Source organism: Oncorhynchus tshawytscha, linkage group LG04 (assembly GCF_018296145.1).
Source record: "Oncorhynchus tshawytscha isolate Ot180627B linkage group LG04, Otsh_v2.0, whole genome shotgun sequence".
Taxonomy (NCBI): domain Eukaryota; kingdom Metazoa; phylum Chordata; class Actinopteri; order Salmoniformes; family Salmonidae; genus Oncorhynchus; species Oncorhynchus tshawytscha.
The window spans coordinates 10,276,145-10,289,579 of record NC_056432.1 but is presented as its reverse complement, the minus strand read 5'-3'; the positions used below and the strand labels follow the sequence as shown (position 1 = coordinate 10,289,579).

Here is a 13,435-nt window from a genome sequence, read left to right as displayed (position 1 = left end):
TGTCTTTCCAGTGAAATGCTTATTGCATGCGTGACACTGTCGTGTTCTACTTTCAACTTCCTGTCCCAGTTATATCATGTACCACTAGAGGGCATTCAAGCTTCACATTTGGACGGAGCTTGTGCACTACCTGCTAATACAATGTGATCAGTGTTCCAGGGTGAAGTTTCTCCAAGGTTACAGGTCTAGGAACAGCCTCCCTCCCTGAATCTTAACATTAAGCATTAGTGGGGTAAATACAAAACTGACCCAATATCATCATCTAGGGGCAACTTCAATCTACTCCGTGACCTGCAAATGAACTTGAATGCACAAATGTGGTATATATAGTGGTATATATATTGGTAGCTTGATAATGATTATTGATGGTGTTCTAATAGGCTGGAGGAATTACATGTGACCCACTTATTATAGGTGGTGTAGATGTTGGTAGCTTGATAATGATGCTTGATGGTGTTCTAATAGTCTGGAGGAATTAAATGTGACACACTTATTAAAGGGGTGTTTGACTTTTATACCTCCCTTTATTTCCAGGAGGAAGGCTACAGAAATGATACCTTCAACTATTTATTACATCTTTACACGTTTATTACAACTTAACACATATGTATAGTATGTATATTATATTGCAGTTAAAGAACACAATAGAATTAGTACATCAGAACAAACAGTCCAAGTTGCCTCCGTCTCTTTCTGGACTGTGTACCTCAGACCAATGTGTTTTGCGGTGAGGGGAGGTGCGGTATGGTCAGACTGGGGCGTGTGTGTGGCTGCCCCACGATGTGTGTCCCCTGCTGTGGATCCCTCAGTGGTGTCTGGGCTTCCATCCATCATCATTAGAGAGGGGCTGGCACGGCACCCCCACCCCCCTCCCCCCCTGGCAGATGGGTAATTATTAGTACGGACACACACCATGGACACGCAAGGAATTACTCAATTCAGTTGAAGTCACTGAATTCAGAATTCAGATTTTAAATAATTAGCTTCTCCTTTTCAGTTTATCATGTCTTATTATTGAATTGGAATTTCAGTTTACTTTCTGAATTTACGGACTTTGATTGGAATTGGACCCCAACCCTGCACTGTATACTGTCATCTCCATTTCAATTCAGTCAATTCATCAATGGGAAAATTCACCAATGCTTTTCAAGGAGAAGGGGAAAAAATGGCATTCAAATTGAACAGACCCCAGCCCTGGTACCTGGATACGTAGGTCTACTTATGCCCATGGTTTATTTATTTATTTTACCTTTATTTAAGTCAGTTAAGAACAAATTCTTATTTTCAATGGTGGCCTAGGAACAGTGGGTTAACTGCCTGTTCAGAACAACAGATTTGTACCCTGTCAGCTCGGGGATTTGAACTTGCAACCTTCCGGTTACTAGTCCACCGCTCTAACCACTAGGCTAGCCTGCCGCCCCAAATGGTAACCAGTTCCTTTTATAGTCTCACTAATGACCAGAGCCCACAGGACTCATACACAGGAGACTGTAGGATTGGATGTGCTGGCTGGAGGTATTCTGCTGTGGAACGTAGGCAGTGACAGTCTTTAGTTGACCTCTAAAGAGTTGGCAGCAGACTTCTAGAAACAGAAGCTGCACGCACAGCGACCACATTCATTCTTCCAGACGTCATTATTCCTCACCGCTTCCAATGTGTTTGCCCACCAAAGAGGTGTGTGTGTGTGTGTGTGTGTTTATATGTGTGTGTGTGTGCTTGCTTACTGTACAAATTTTCCTCTGAGTGTATGTTTGCTTACTTTGTGTGCAGCTTGGTTTCTCAGTGTGTGTGTTTATATGTCTGTGTGTGTCCATGTATCTAACATCAGTCTTGTGACTCTAATGGTCTCTACATCATGTAGCAGTGTGGAGGACATGTGGGACTCTAATGGTCTCTACATCATGTAGCAGTGTAGAGGACATGTGGGACTCTAATGGTCTCTACATCATGTAGCAGTGTGGAGGACATGTGGGACTCTAATGGTCTCTACATCATGTAGCAGTGTGGAGGACATGTGGGACTCTAATGGTCTCTACATCATGTAGCAGTGTGGAGGACATGTGGGACTCTAATGGTCTCCACATCATGTAGCAGTGTAGAGGACATGTGGGACTCTAATGGTCTCTACATCATGTAGCAGTGTGGAGGACATGTGGGACTCTAATGGTCTCTACATCATGTAGCAGTGTGGAGGACATGTGGGACTCTAATGGTCTCTACATCATGTAGCAGTGTAGAGGACATGTGGGACTCTAATGGTCTCTACATCATGTAGCAGTGTAGAGGACATGTGGGACTCTAATGGTCTCCACATCATGTAGCAGTGTAGAGGACATGTGGGACTCTAATGGTCTCTACATCATGTAGCAGTGTGGAGGACATGTGGGACTCTAATGGTCTCTACATCATGTAGCAGTGTAGAGGACATGTGGGACTCTAATGGTCTCTACATCATGTAGCAGTGTAGAGGACATGTGGGACTCTAATGGTCTCTACATCATGTAGCAGTGTAGAGGACATGTGGGACTCTAATGGTCTCTACATCATGTAGCAGTGTGGAGGACATGTGGGACTCTAATGGTCTCTACATCATGTAGCAGTTTGGAGGACATGTGGGACTCTAATGGTCTCTACATCATGTAGCAGTGTAGAGGACATGTGGGACTCTAATGGTCTCTACATCATGTAGCAGTGTAGAGGACATGTGGGACTCTAATGGTCTCTACATCATGTAGCAGTGTAGAGGACATGTGGGACTCTAATGGTCTCTACATCATGTAGCAGTGTAGAGGACATGTGGGACTCTAATGGTCTCTACATCATGTAGCAGTGTGGAGGACATGTGGGACTCTAATGGTCTCTACATCATGTAGCAGTGTAGAGGACATGTGGGACTCTAATGGTCTCTACATCATGTAGCAGTGTGGAGGACATGTGGGACTCTAATGGTCTCTACATCATGTAGCAGTGTGGAGGACATGTGGGACTCTAATGGTCTCTACATCATGTAGCAGTGTAGAGGACATGTGGGACTCTAATGGTCTCTATATCTTGCAGCAGTTTGGAGGACATGGGGACTCTAATGGTCTCTACATCATGTAGCAGTGTGGAGGACATGACTCTAATGGTCTCTACATCATGTAGCAGTGTAGAGGACATGTGGGACTCTAATGGTCTCTACATCATGTAGCAGTGTGGAGGACATGTTTACTCTTGGTCTCTACATCATGTAGCAGTGTGGAGGACATGTGGGACTCTAATGGTCTCTACATCATGTAGCAGTGTGGAGGACATGTGGGACTCTTGGTCTCTACATCATGTAGCAGTGTGGAGGACATGTGGGACTCTAATGGTCTCTACATCATGTAGCAGTGCGGAGGACATGTGGGACTCTAATGGTCTCTACATCATGTAGCAGTGTAGAGGACATGTGGGACTCTAATGGTCTCTACATCATGTAGCAGTGTGGAGGACATGTGGGACTCTAATGGTCTCTACATCATGTAGCAGTGTAGAGGACATGTGGGACTCTAATGGTCTCTACATCATGTAGCAGTGTAGAGGACATGTGGGACTCTAATGGTCTCCACATCATGTAGGAGACAGTGTAGAGGACATGTGGGACTCTAATGGTCTCTCTCATGTAGCAGTGTAGAGGACATGTGGGACTCTAATGGTCTCTACATCATGTCAGTGTGGAGGACATTGGGACTCTAATGGTCTCTAATCATGTAGCAGTGTGGAGGACATGTGGGACTCTAATGGTCTCTACATCATGTAGCAGTGTGGAGGACATGTGGGACTCTAATGGTCTCTACATCATGTAGCAGTTTGGAGGACATGTGGGACTCTAATGGTCTTACATCATGTAGCAGTGTAGAGGACATGTGGGACTCTAATGGTCTCTACATCATGTAGCAGTGTAGAGGACATGTGGGACTCTAATGGTCTCTACATCATGTAGCAGTGTGGAGGACATGTGGGACTCTAATGGTCTCTACATCATGTAGCAGTGTAGAGGACATGTGGGACTCTAATGGTCTCTACATCATGTAGCAGTGTAGAGGACATGTGGGACTCTAATGGTCTCTACATCATGTAGCAGTGTAGAGGACATGTGGGAATCTAATGGTCTCTACATCATGTAGCAGTGTAGAGGACATGTGGGACTCTAATGGTCTCTACATCATGTAGCAGTGTAGAGGACATGTGGGACTCTAATGGTCTCTACATCATGTAGCAGTGTTTGGACATGTGGGACTTTGGTCTCTACATCATGTAGCAGTGTAGAGGACATGTGGGACTCTAATGGTCTCTACATCATGTAGCAGTGTTTAGAGGACATGTGGGACTCTAATGGTCTCTACATCATGTCAGTGTAGAGGACATGTGGGACTCTAATGGTCTCTACATCATGTAGCAGTGTAGAGGACATGTGGGACTCTAATGGTCTCTACATCATGTAGCAGTGTAGAGGACATGTGGGACTCTAATGGTCTCTACATCATGTAGCAGTGTGGAGGACATGTGGGACTCTAATGGTCTCTACATCATGTAGCAGTTTGGAGGACATGTGGGACTCTAATGGTCTCTACATCATGTAGCAGTGTAGAGGACATGTGGGACTCTAATGGTCTCTACATCATGTAGCAGTGTAGAGGACATGTGGGACTCTAATGGTCTCTACATCATGTAGCAGTGTGGAGGACATGTCGGACTCTAATGGTCTCTACATCTTGCAGCAGTGTGGAGGACATGTCGGACTCTAATGGTCTCTACATCTTGCAGCAGTGTGGAGGACATGTGGGACATGGCTCCTGGGGAGGGTGAAAGGGCCACTATGGGGAGGACTTCATTCTAATGGCCCACTCCACTCCCCTCACTGCAACCCAGGCTTGCATCCCAAATGGCATCTTATTCTCTAGATAGTGCACCAGGCCCTGGTCAATAGTAGTAAAAAGGGAATACCCTACCATTTGGGATGCAGCGCTACTAATGTCTAATCAGAGGTAGGTTATTCTTCTTCTGACATCCCTCACTCAGTCTCCATCTCCGCCCGCTCGGAATGTTCATCGTCATAATTGACTCTTCTACTTTTCTCACCTCTGCAGTCCTCACCTCTGTAGTCCTCACCCCTGTAGTCCTCACCCCTGCAGTCCTCACCTCTGCAGTCCTCACCTCTGTAGTCCTCACCTCTGCAGTCCTCACCTCTGCAGTCCTCAGCTGGAAGGGCTCAGATGGCATCCAAAATCACCAAGCTACTCTATCTTCCTCTCTCCCTCTTGGGATAAACCAATAACTCAATTCAATACAAGGGGCTTTATTGGCATGGGAAACGTGTTAACATTGCCAAAGCAAGTGAGGTAGATAATATACAAAAGTGAAATAAACAATAAAAAATGAACAGTAAACATTACACTCACAGAAGTTCCAAAAGAATGAAGACATTACAAATGTCAGATGATGTATATATACAGTGTTGTAATGATGTACAAATGGTTAAAGTACAAAAGGGAAAATAAACATAAATATGGGTTGTATTTACAATAGTGTTTGTTCTTCACTGGTTGCCCTTGTGGCAACAGGTCACAAATCTTGCAGCTGTGATGGCAGACTGTGGTATTTCACCCAATAGATATGGGAGTTTATCTCTCTCTCTCTCTCTCTCTCTCTCTCTCTCTCTCTCTCTCTCTCTCTCTCTCTCTCTCTCTCTCTCTCTCTCTCTCTCTCTCTCTCTCTGTCTGTCTCTCTCTCTCTGTCTCTCTCTCTCTCGCTCTCTCTATCTCTCTGGCTGTCTCTCTCTCTGTCTCTCTCTCTCTCTCTCTCAATTAAATAAAATTCAATTCAAGGGGCTTTATTGGCATGGGAAACGTGTTAACATGGTGAGGTAGATAATATACAAAAGTGAAATAAACAATAAAAATTAACAGTAAACATTACACATACAGAAGTTTCAAAACAATAAAGACATTACAAATGTCATATTATATATATCTATCTCTCTGTCTCTCTATCTCTCTGTGTCTCTCTATTTCTCTGTGTCTCTCTCTCTCTCTGTCTGTCTCTCTCTCTCTGTCTCTCTCTCTCTCTCTGTCTCTCTGTCTCTCTCTCTGTCTCTGTCTCTGTGTCTCTCTCTCTGTCTGTCTGTAGGGAGTGCCAGGTCCAGGCCAGTACCATATCAGGAGTCAGTTTGATAAGCCGAGCAGCCCGTACGGCAATCTACCTGTCTTCAGCCCTCCTTTCCTCTCTCAGGCGCAGGTACAGTAAATACAACATACCATCCTGAATCACAACACACCATCCTGAATCACAACACACCATCCTGAATCACAACACACCATCCTGAAAAACAGCACACCATCCTGAATCACAACACACCATCCTGAATCACAATACACCATCCTGAAAAACAGCACACCATCCTGAATCACAACACACCATCCTGAATCACAACACACCATCCTGAATCACAACACACCATCCTGAAAAACAGCACACCATCCTGAAAAACAGCACACCATCCTGAATCACAACAGACCATCCTGAATCACAACAGACCATCCTGAATCACAACAGACCATCCTGAATCACAACAGACCATCCTAAATCATAACATACCTTCCTGAATCACAACACACCATCCTGAATCACAACAGACCATTCTGAATCACAACAGACCTTCCTGAATCACAACATACCATCCTGAATCACAACAGACCTTTCTGAATCACAACAGACCTTCCTGAATCACAACATACCATCCTGAATCACAACAGACCACCCTGAAACACAACAGACCATCCTGAATCGTGACCATAACTAAACTAATGTGCGTCCAATATGGCAACCTAGGGAGGGCCCTGGTCAAAAGTAGTGCACTACATAGGGAATAGGGTGCACTACTTTTGACTAGGGATCCCATGCGAGAGCGTGTGCAAGTGTATAATTTGAGAGAAGGGTGGAGAATGGCCACCGACTCAGCCATGGTTGCCACTTTGGCTTCCTGTGGTGTGAAGCAGTCTGTCAGACACACCATGTGATGGACCCTCGGACAAGACACCATCGTAAGCCCTTTTGACCAGAGTCCTCTCTGTTTTAGGGACAGATGGAAGGTTATATTAGTGTACTATCTTAGGATCCGTTGGAGTTCAACTCAGCTATCAGTATACAGTACAATTGACTATTTCATTTTCATTCAGGTTCAATCTACATCCTAAATATATAGTGCACTTCCTCCGTCCCCCATCTCCCGTCGATCCTCCAGGAGGCACAGAAACGGCCATTCACCTTCCTCATTGGTAGTTCCATGGTGAGGCACATCTCGGTTTCTGGAGCAAAAACCCTGTGCTACCCCGGAGGCTATGGTGAAGGATATCACAGGGTTTATTCCGTGTGTCCAGCCAAGGGCTGCTGCTGCGTAGTGCATGTGGGATTAAATGATATCAAAAGGGTAAATCAGAGAAAATGAAACAGGATTTTATTGAGCTGATCAACACCCTGAAAGGCTCAGAAAAAGCAGCCGATTATCTCTGGCCCCGTGCCGTCGCTGGGTGGTGGCTGTGAAATGTTCAGCGGGAATCTTAGCTCTTCATATCTGGCTTAAAGACTACCGCCACTCTGTTGGCACAACTGTTATTAACAATTGCGACAGTTTTTGGAAACAAAAGATGCTCTACAAATATGATGGACACAAACCATCTAGGAGTCTGGACCCTCTCTTCACATTTCTCGGCTGCGTTAAGATATTGACTCAGAGGCAGACCAAGCCCCGCTCAGGTAATACCTCCCATCCTCTCTAAGCGTTATCGTCGTACTGTTGTCTATACTGCCAGGGGTGTTGTCAGTTGTAATCTTATACCAATCAATTTTAACTCCACTCTTAGATCTGCTATTGTTAGCTCAAAAGAGATGCCCACTGTGTTCTGCTCACCCAGTACTATTAGTTGAAATGTGAGTTCCATCAACTTCAACAGCACCCTCATTTTTCAAATCACGTATAGAACTTTGGCTGTTGCACGATGGCAACCAAACCCCATGTAAGTCAGTTTATAACATTCCATCATTGGTTACTCTGAGAGGTCCTCATATTGAAATAGGCTGAGGTCTCAGGCCCTATGGTGCCAATCTTCTACTCTCTCCTCTACTACTAATAGGGATAGACCAAATGGTGCAGTCCTAGGCAATCTTATAGCCATACCAACTATATCAATATCAGCCATCAGACAGGGCCTGAAACCACCTATTGAACACAGCTTGTTTGAGTTGGAGACTCCATGTGAATAAAATATTTGTAAAAGGACTTGGGTTGATGCATCTGAACATTAGGAGCTTACATCCTAAACTGGATTACATCAAGATTATGGCGATACAGATGTGTCCGGACATTCTGGTATTGGCTGATACTTAGATCCCTGGGGACATTCTGGTATTGGCTGATATTTAGATCCCTGGGGACATTCTGGTATTGGCTGATACTTAGATCCCTGGGGACATTCTGGTATTGGCTGATATTTAGATCCCTGGGGACATTCTGGTATTGGCTGATACTTAGATCTCTGGGGACATTCTGGTATTGGCTGATATTTAGATCCCTGGGGACATTCTGGTATTGGCTGATATTTAGATCCCTGGGGACATTCTGGTATTGGCTGATATTTAGATCCCTGGGGACATTCTGGTATTGGCTGATACTTAGATCTCTGGTGACATTCTGGTATTGGCTGATATTTAGATCCCTGGGGACATTCTGGTATTGGCTGAAACTTAGATCTCTGGGGACATTCTGGTATTGGCTGATACTTAGATCTCTGGGGACATTCTGGTATTGGCTGATACTTAGATCTCTGGGGACATTCTGGTATTGGCTGATACTTAGATCTCTGGGGACATTCTGGTATTGGCTGATACTTAGATCTCTGGGGACATTCTGGTATTGGCTGATACTTAGATCTCTGGGGACATTCTGGTATTGGCTGATACTTAGATCCCTGGGGACATTCTGGTATTGGCTGATACTTAGATCTCTGGGGACATTCTGGTATTGGCTGATACTTAGATCTCTGGGGACATTCTGGTATTGGCTGATATTTAGATCCCTGGGGACATTCTGGTATTGGCTGAAACTTAGATCTCTGGGGACATTCTGGTATTGGCTGATACTTAGATCTCTGGGGACATTCTGGTATTGGCTGATACTTAGATCTCTGGGGACATTCTGGTATTGGCTGAAACTTAGATCTCTGGGGACATTCTGGTATTAATATTGAGGGTTGTGATGTGTTCAGAGCTGACAGGCAGGGTAGAGGTGTTGGAGTGGCCATTCTTATTGGAAATTATTTATCTGTCTCTTTACTGACATTTTTAAGCCTTTTGTTTGAGGGAAAATGTATCCATAACTGTTATAAGGGTCTTATCTTCCTCCCTCAGCTAACCTTTGTGCACTCGAGGAGTTAATTCGTTTGGTGTCTTCTTTTACTAAATCAGAAGATATTAAATTATGATTGGGAAATGCAGGCTTCAGACAATCAAAATAAATGTGTAATGATCTAAACATATAACCCAGCTGATGACTACGCCTTCACGGCCCAACGCTAAATATCCTTCCAGGTCAGCTCTGATTGATCTTATCTTAACTTAAATATGTTTCTACTGGTGTCTTTGCCCAGGATATTAGTGACCATTGCCCAGTTGTTTGTGTTAGAAATGTGAGAATACACCATTTCTAAACCTCGTGTCGTCACAAAGAGGAACTTTAAAAAGTTCAGCAAAAATGTATTTTTAACATGATCTTTATTTTAGTGACCTTGACTGTATTTCACAGGACTATTGTGGATAATCATGCTCCCTTCAAAGAATTAAGGTGTAAAGGTAGATGGAATGCCTGGTACACTCTGGAATTATCAGAAGTCACTCATTAAAGAGATCACGCTTGTGTCAAGGCCAGGAACACAGGGCTTAGGCCCGGACTGGCAAGCTTTTAAGCAACTGAGGAATCACTGTGTAAGACAAATCAGAAAGGCTAAATCTGATTATTATGTAACCTCTCTTTCTCATTGTAATGGGAACCCTGGTAAATTCTGGATAACTGTCAAATCCCTGAAGGGTTCTACTTCCTCCTCTCTGCCACAACAAATTAATTCAGACACTGGCCTCATTATGGGAAAAAATGCCATTATTAATGCATTTAATCATAATTTTATTTCAGCGGGCTCTCTCTTTGCAATAACTTCTAAGCTTATTCACAATGATATTGGGCTGGATGCTTATAGGGGGAAACTTTCTGAATGATCAGAGAAATGATAGTCAAAGCTTTTCTTTTAGGCTATTTACAGAAAAATAAGTCCTGGATGCTTTGCTAGCAATAAACAACAAGAAATCCACAGAGGCCAACCAACTGGATCCTGGTCTTCTTAAGTGTGCAGAGCCCATCATTGTTGGCTCAATAACCCACATGAGTTATTTATCATTGTTATCAGGAAATATTCCTAAAGTATGTAAATCAGCTCTTGTGCTGCCACTTCATAAGGACGGGGATAGTAGAGATCTTAATCATTATCGCCCCATTTCAAGGCTTCTTTGTCTAGCTAAGATTCTAGAATCCTTGGTAAATGTACAACTCTTTTTTTATCTGAGAAATGTATTTAGAATGTAAACCAATCAGGGTTTAGTCCTGGACATAGCACTATTACAGCTACCACTTTAGTAGTTAATGATCTTGTCAAAGCTTTACACACTGAAATGAAATGTGCTGTTTTGTTTGTGGACCAGTCAAAACTCTTGAAACTCACGCTATTTTATTGACTAAGTTGTCCTCGATAGGCTTGAGCTCTGACGCCTGTTCATGGTTTCATGATTATCTTAGTGACAGAACTCAGACCCGCGTGATTGATGAGGTTAAGTCTGAATTTTTTGACGTGCATAAAGATGTACCACAGCAGTCGATTTTGGAATCTGGGCCCAGATTCACAAAACCTTCTTAATTAAGAAGAAACGTCTTCTTAATTGCCATTTTCCCCCCTTAACTATAGACTTATGAAGAAAGTTAAGCAAAGTTGCTATTCTTCAAAAAGGTTATGGGACATGTTCTTGCGTTATTTCTTATGTTTCTCCTTAAAGCAAAAAGTTAAGAGGAAATTAGATTCTTGAAAATAAAGTTATTGGATTGTTTTCTTGATTCCAAGATGGCTAAACGCTCGTCTTAAACTGAGGGCAGTGAGAGAAAACAGCTCATGAAAGCAATTGAACATGTTTAATTCACTCACAAACTTAATCTGAAAGTTTCAGTATGGATTATTTTAAACCCAAGAACATGTTTTTAGAACAGTAATCTCAATATGAAATATGCTAACATGGTTGCCATTGCTAGCTAAATCGGTTGACTAGCAACAAACATCTTAAGAAAACAGTTAAGAAATTTGTAAGAAGATATTTGAGAAGTGCTTAAGAAAATCATGAAATCTTAAAATATTGTTGAGGAATCTTCTGAACTTCTTTTTTCTTAAGAAGCTTCTTAAGTTTTTGCATTTTAAGTGTTTTTTGAATCTGGGCCAAGTTCTCTTCACAAATTGTAAACTTCATCTATATAAGGATGATGTATGCTATTGCCCCGACTGTTGATTTGGCTGTGTCAAAACTACAGTGAGATTGTATAGCCATGCATGAATCCCTTGCTGATTTAAAACTTGTGCTTTAATAGGGGCAAAACGAAATGCATGTTGTTTTTAAACTCTGGTAAGAATGTTTTAGATGAACTACATGTTAACTCATCTAGATGGTTCTCCAATCGAACGTGTTCCCACATATAAATACCTAGGCATTTGGATTGATATGGATTTGACATTTAAAAACATATAGATGAGCTGGTTAAGAAGCTGTCACAACTTCCGCCGATGTCTGTCCCTCTCCTTGTTCGGGCGTCGTTCGGCGGTCGACGTCACCGGCCTTCTAGCCATCGCCGATCCACTTTTCATTTGGTTCTTTGTGAGTGAGTGATTGTTTGTAATACGGTCCGTTATTGTGGGCTCGATGTATTGTGTTGTATTTGTGAATATTTGAGTAAATTACGTTTATTACTCATATCTGCTGTCCTGCGCCTGACTCCTCTACACCAGCTACACACAGGCACTATTACAGAAACTAAGATTTAAAGTCGTTTTTTTCTCCAGAAACAGATCATGTCTGGAAGTAGATTGACTGAATAATCTTTTTTATCTGTTCTTGAATATGGTGATATTATTTATCAAAGTGCAGCTGCTACTAATCTTTAACCTTTGGATGCTTGAGTTTCTTTTGTTCTTCACCGTTCTAGGTAAATTTAGTTTTAAAGCACCGTATTGCTGGAACAAAATTCTAAATCCTTTTCATCCTGATGTTCTGGTGTCGTTCGGGGCAGTTTAACGTATTGATTGGTGTCGTTCGGGGCAGTTTAACGTATTGATTGGGGAATTATTTGTGGATGAATGTGTCTGTTTTTCTGGGTGATTTGTGATGTTTTATTTGTGCTTCCCATCACTGTGTTTTTGTATTTTAATATATATGAGAATGAGTAACAGTCAAAAGTGTGTACCTACCTACTCATTCAAGGGTTTTTCTTTATTTTTACTATTTTCTACATTGTAGAATAATAGTGAAGACATCAAAACTATGAAATAACACATATGGAATCATGTTGGAACCAAAAACGTGTTAAACAAATCAAAATCTATTTTAGATTCAGGTGACTAACTCATGAAGCTGTTTGAGAGAATGCAAAGCTGTCATTGAAGAATTGATTTGTTTAACACTTTTTTGGTTACTACATGATCCCATATGTGTTATTTCATAGTTTTATTTAATTTATTTATTTACATTTATTTAACTAGGCATGTCAGTTAAGAACAAATTCTTATTTTCAATGACGGCCGAGGAACAGTGGGTTAACTGCCTTGTTCAGGAGCAGAACGACAGCTTGGGGATTTGATCCTGCTTTGATTTGATCCTGCAACTTTTTGGTTACAAGTCCAATGCTCTAACCACTAGACTACCTGCCGCCTGTTTTGATGTCTTCACTATTATTCTACAATATATATATTTTTTAAAGTAAAAATAAGGAAAACTCCTTGAATGAGTAGCTGTGTCCAAACTTTTGACTGGTACTGTATATACTGTATAATATGTGTATGATGTGTGTATTTATGTTGTATAGTGCAGGGCACATTTGGAAAAGAAACCTAGGTCTCAATATGTCTTCCCTGTTAAACATTTAAATATAAATATACTTATTTTGACCAGGGTCTGGTCTAAAGTAGTGCATTCTATAGGGAATAGGGTGCCATTTGGGATTTAGACCTCAGATTAATTCCTGGATTAGGAGGAGCTCAGATTGCTACAGCATTTCAGCAGAACTCTTTTTACATCATGTGGATAGCTAGACTCAAAGAAACTCCTGACAGATGTC

The 13,435-nt window shown here is 42.2% G+C and overlaps 1 protein-coding gene across 1 annotated transcript in view; it reads left to right on the top strand.

Moving 5' to 3' along the window:
• Positions 1 to 13,435, top strand: part of stpg2 (sperm-tail PG-rich repeat containing 2) — an 87,631-nt gene that overhangs the window by 12,061 nt on the left and 62,135 nt on the right. Inside the window, exon 7 of the mRNA XM_042320301.1 lies at positions 6,151 to 6,258. Within this exon, the coding sequence (XP_042176235.1) occupies positions 6,151 to 6,258 (108 nt within the window). The remainder of the gene's footprint in view (positions 1 to 6,150; positions 6,259 to 13,435) is intronic.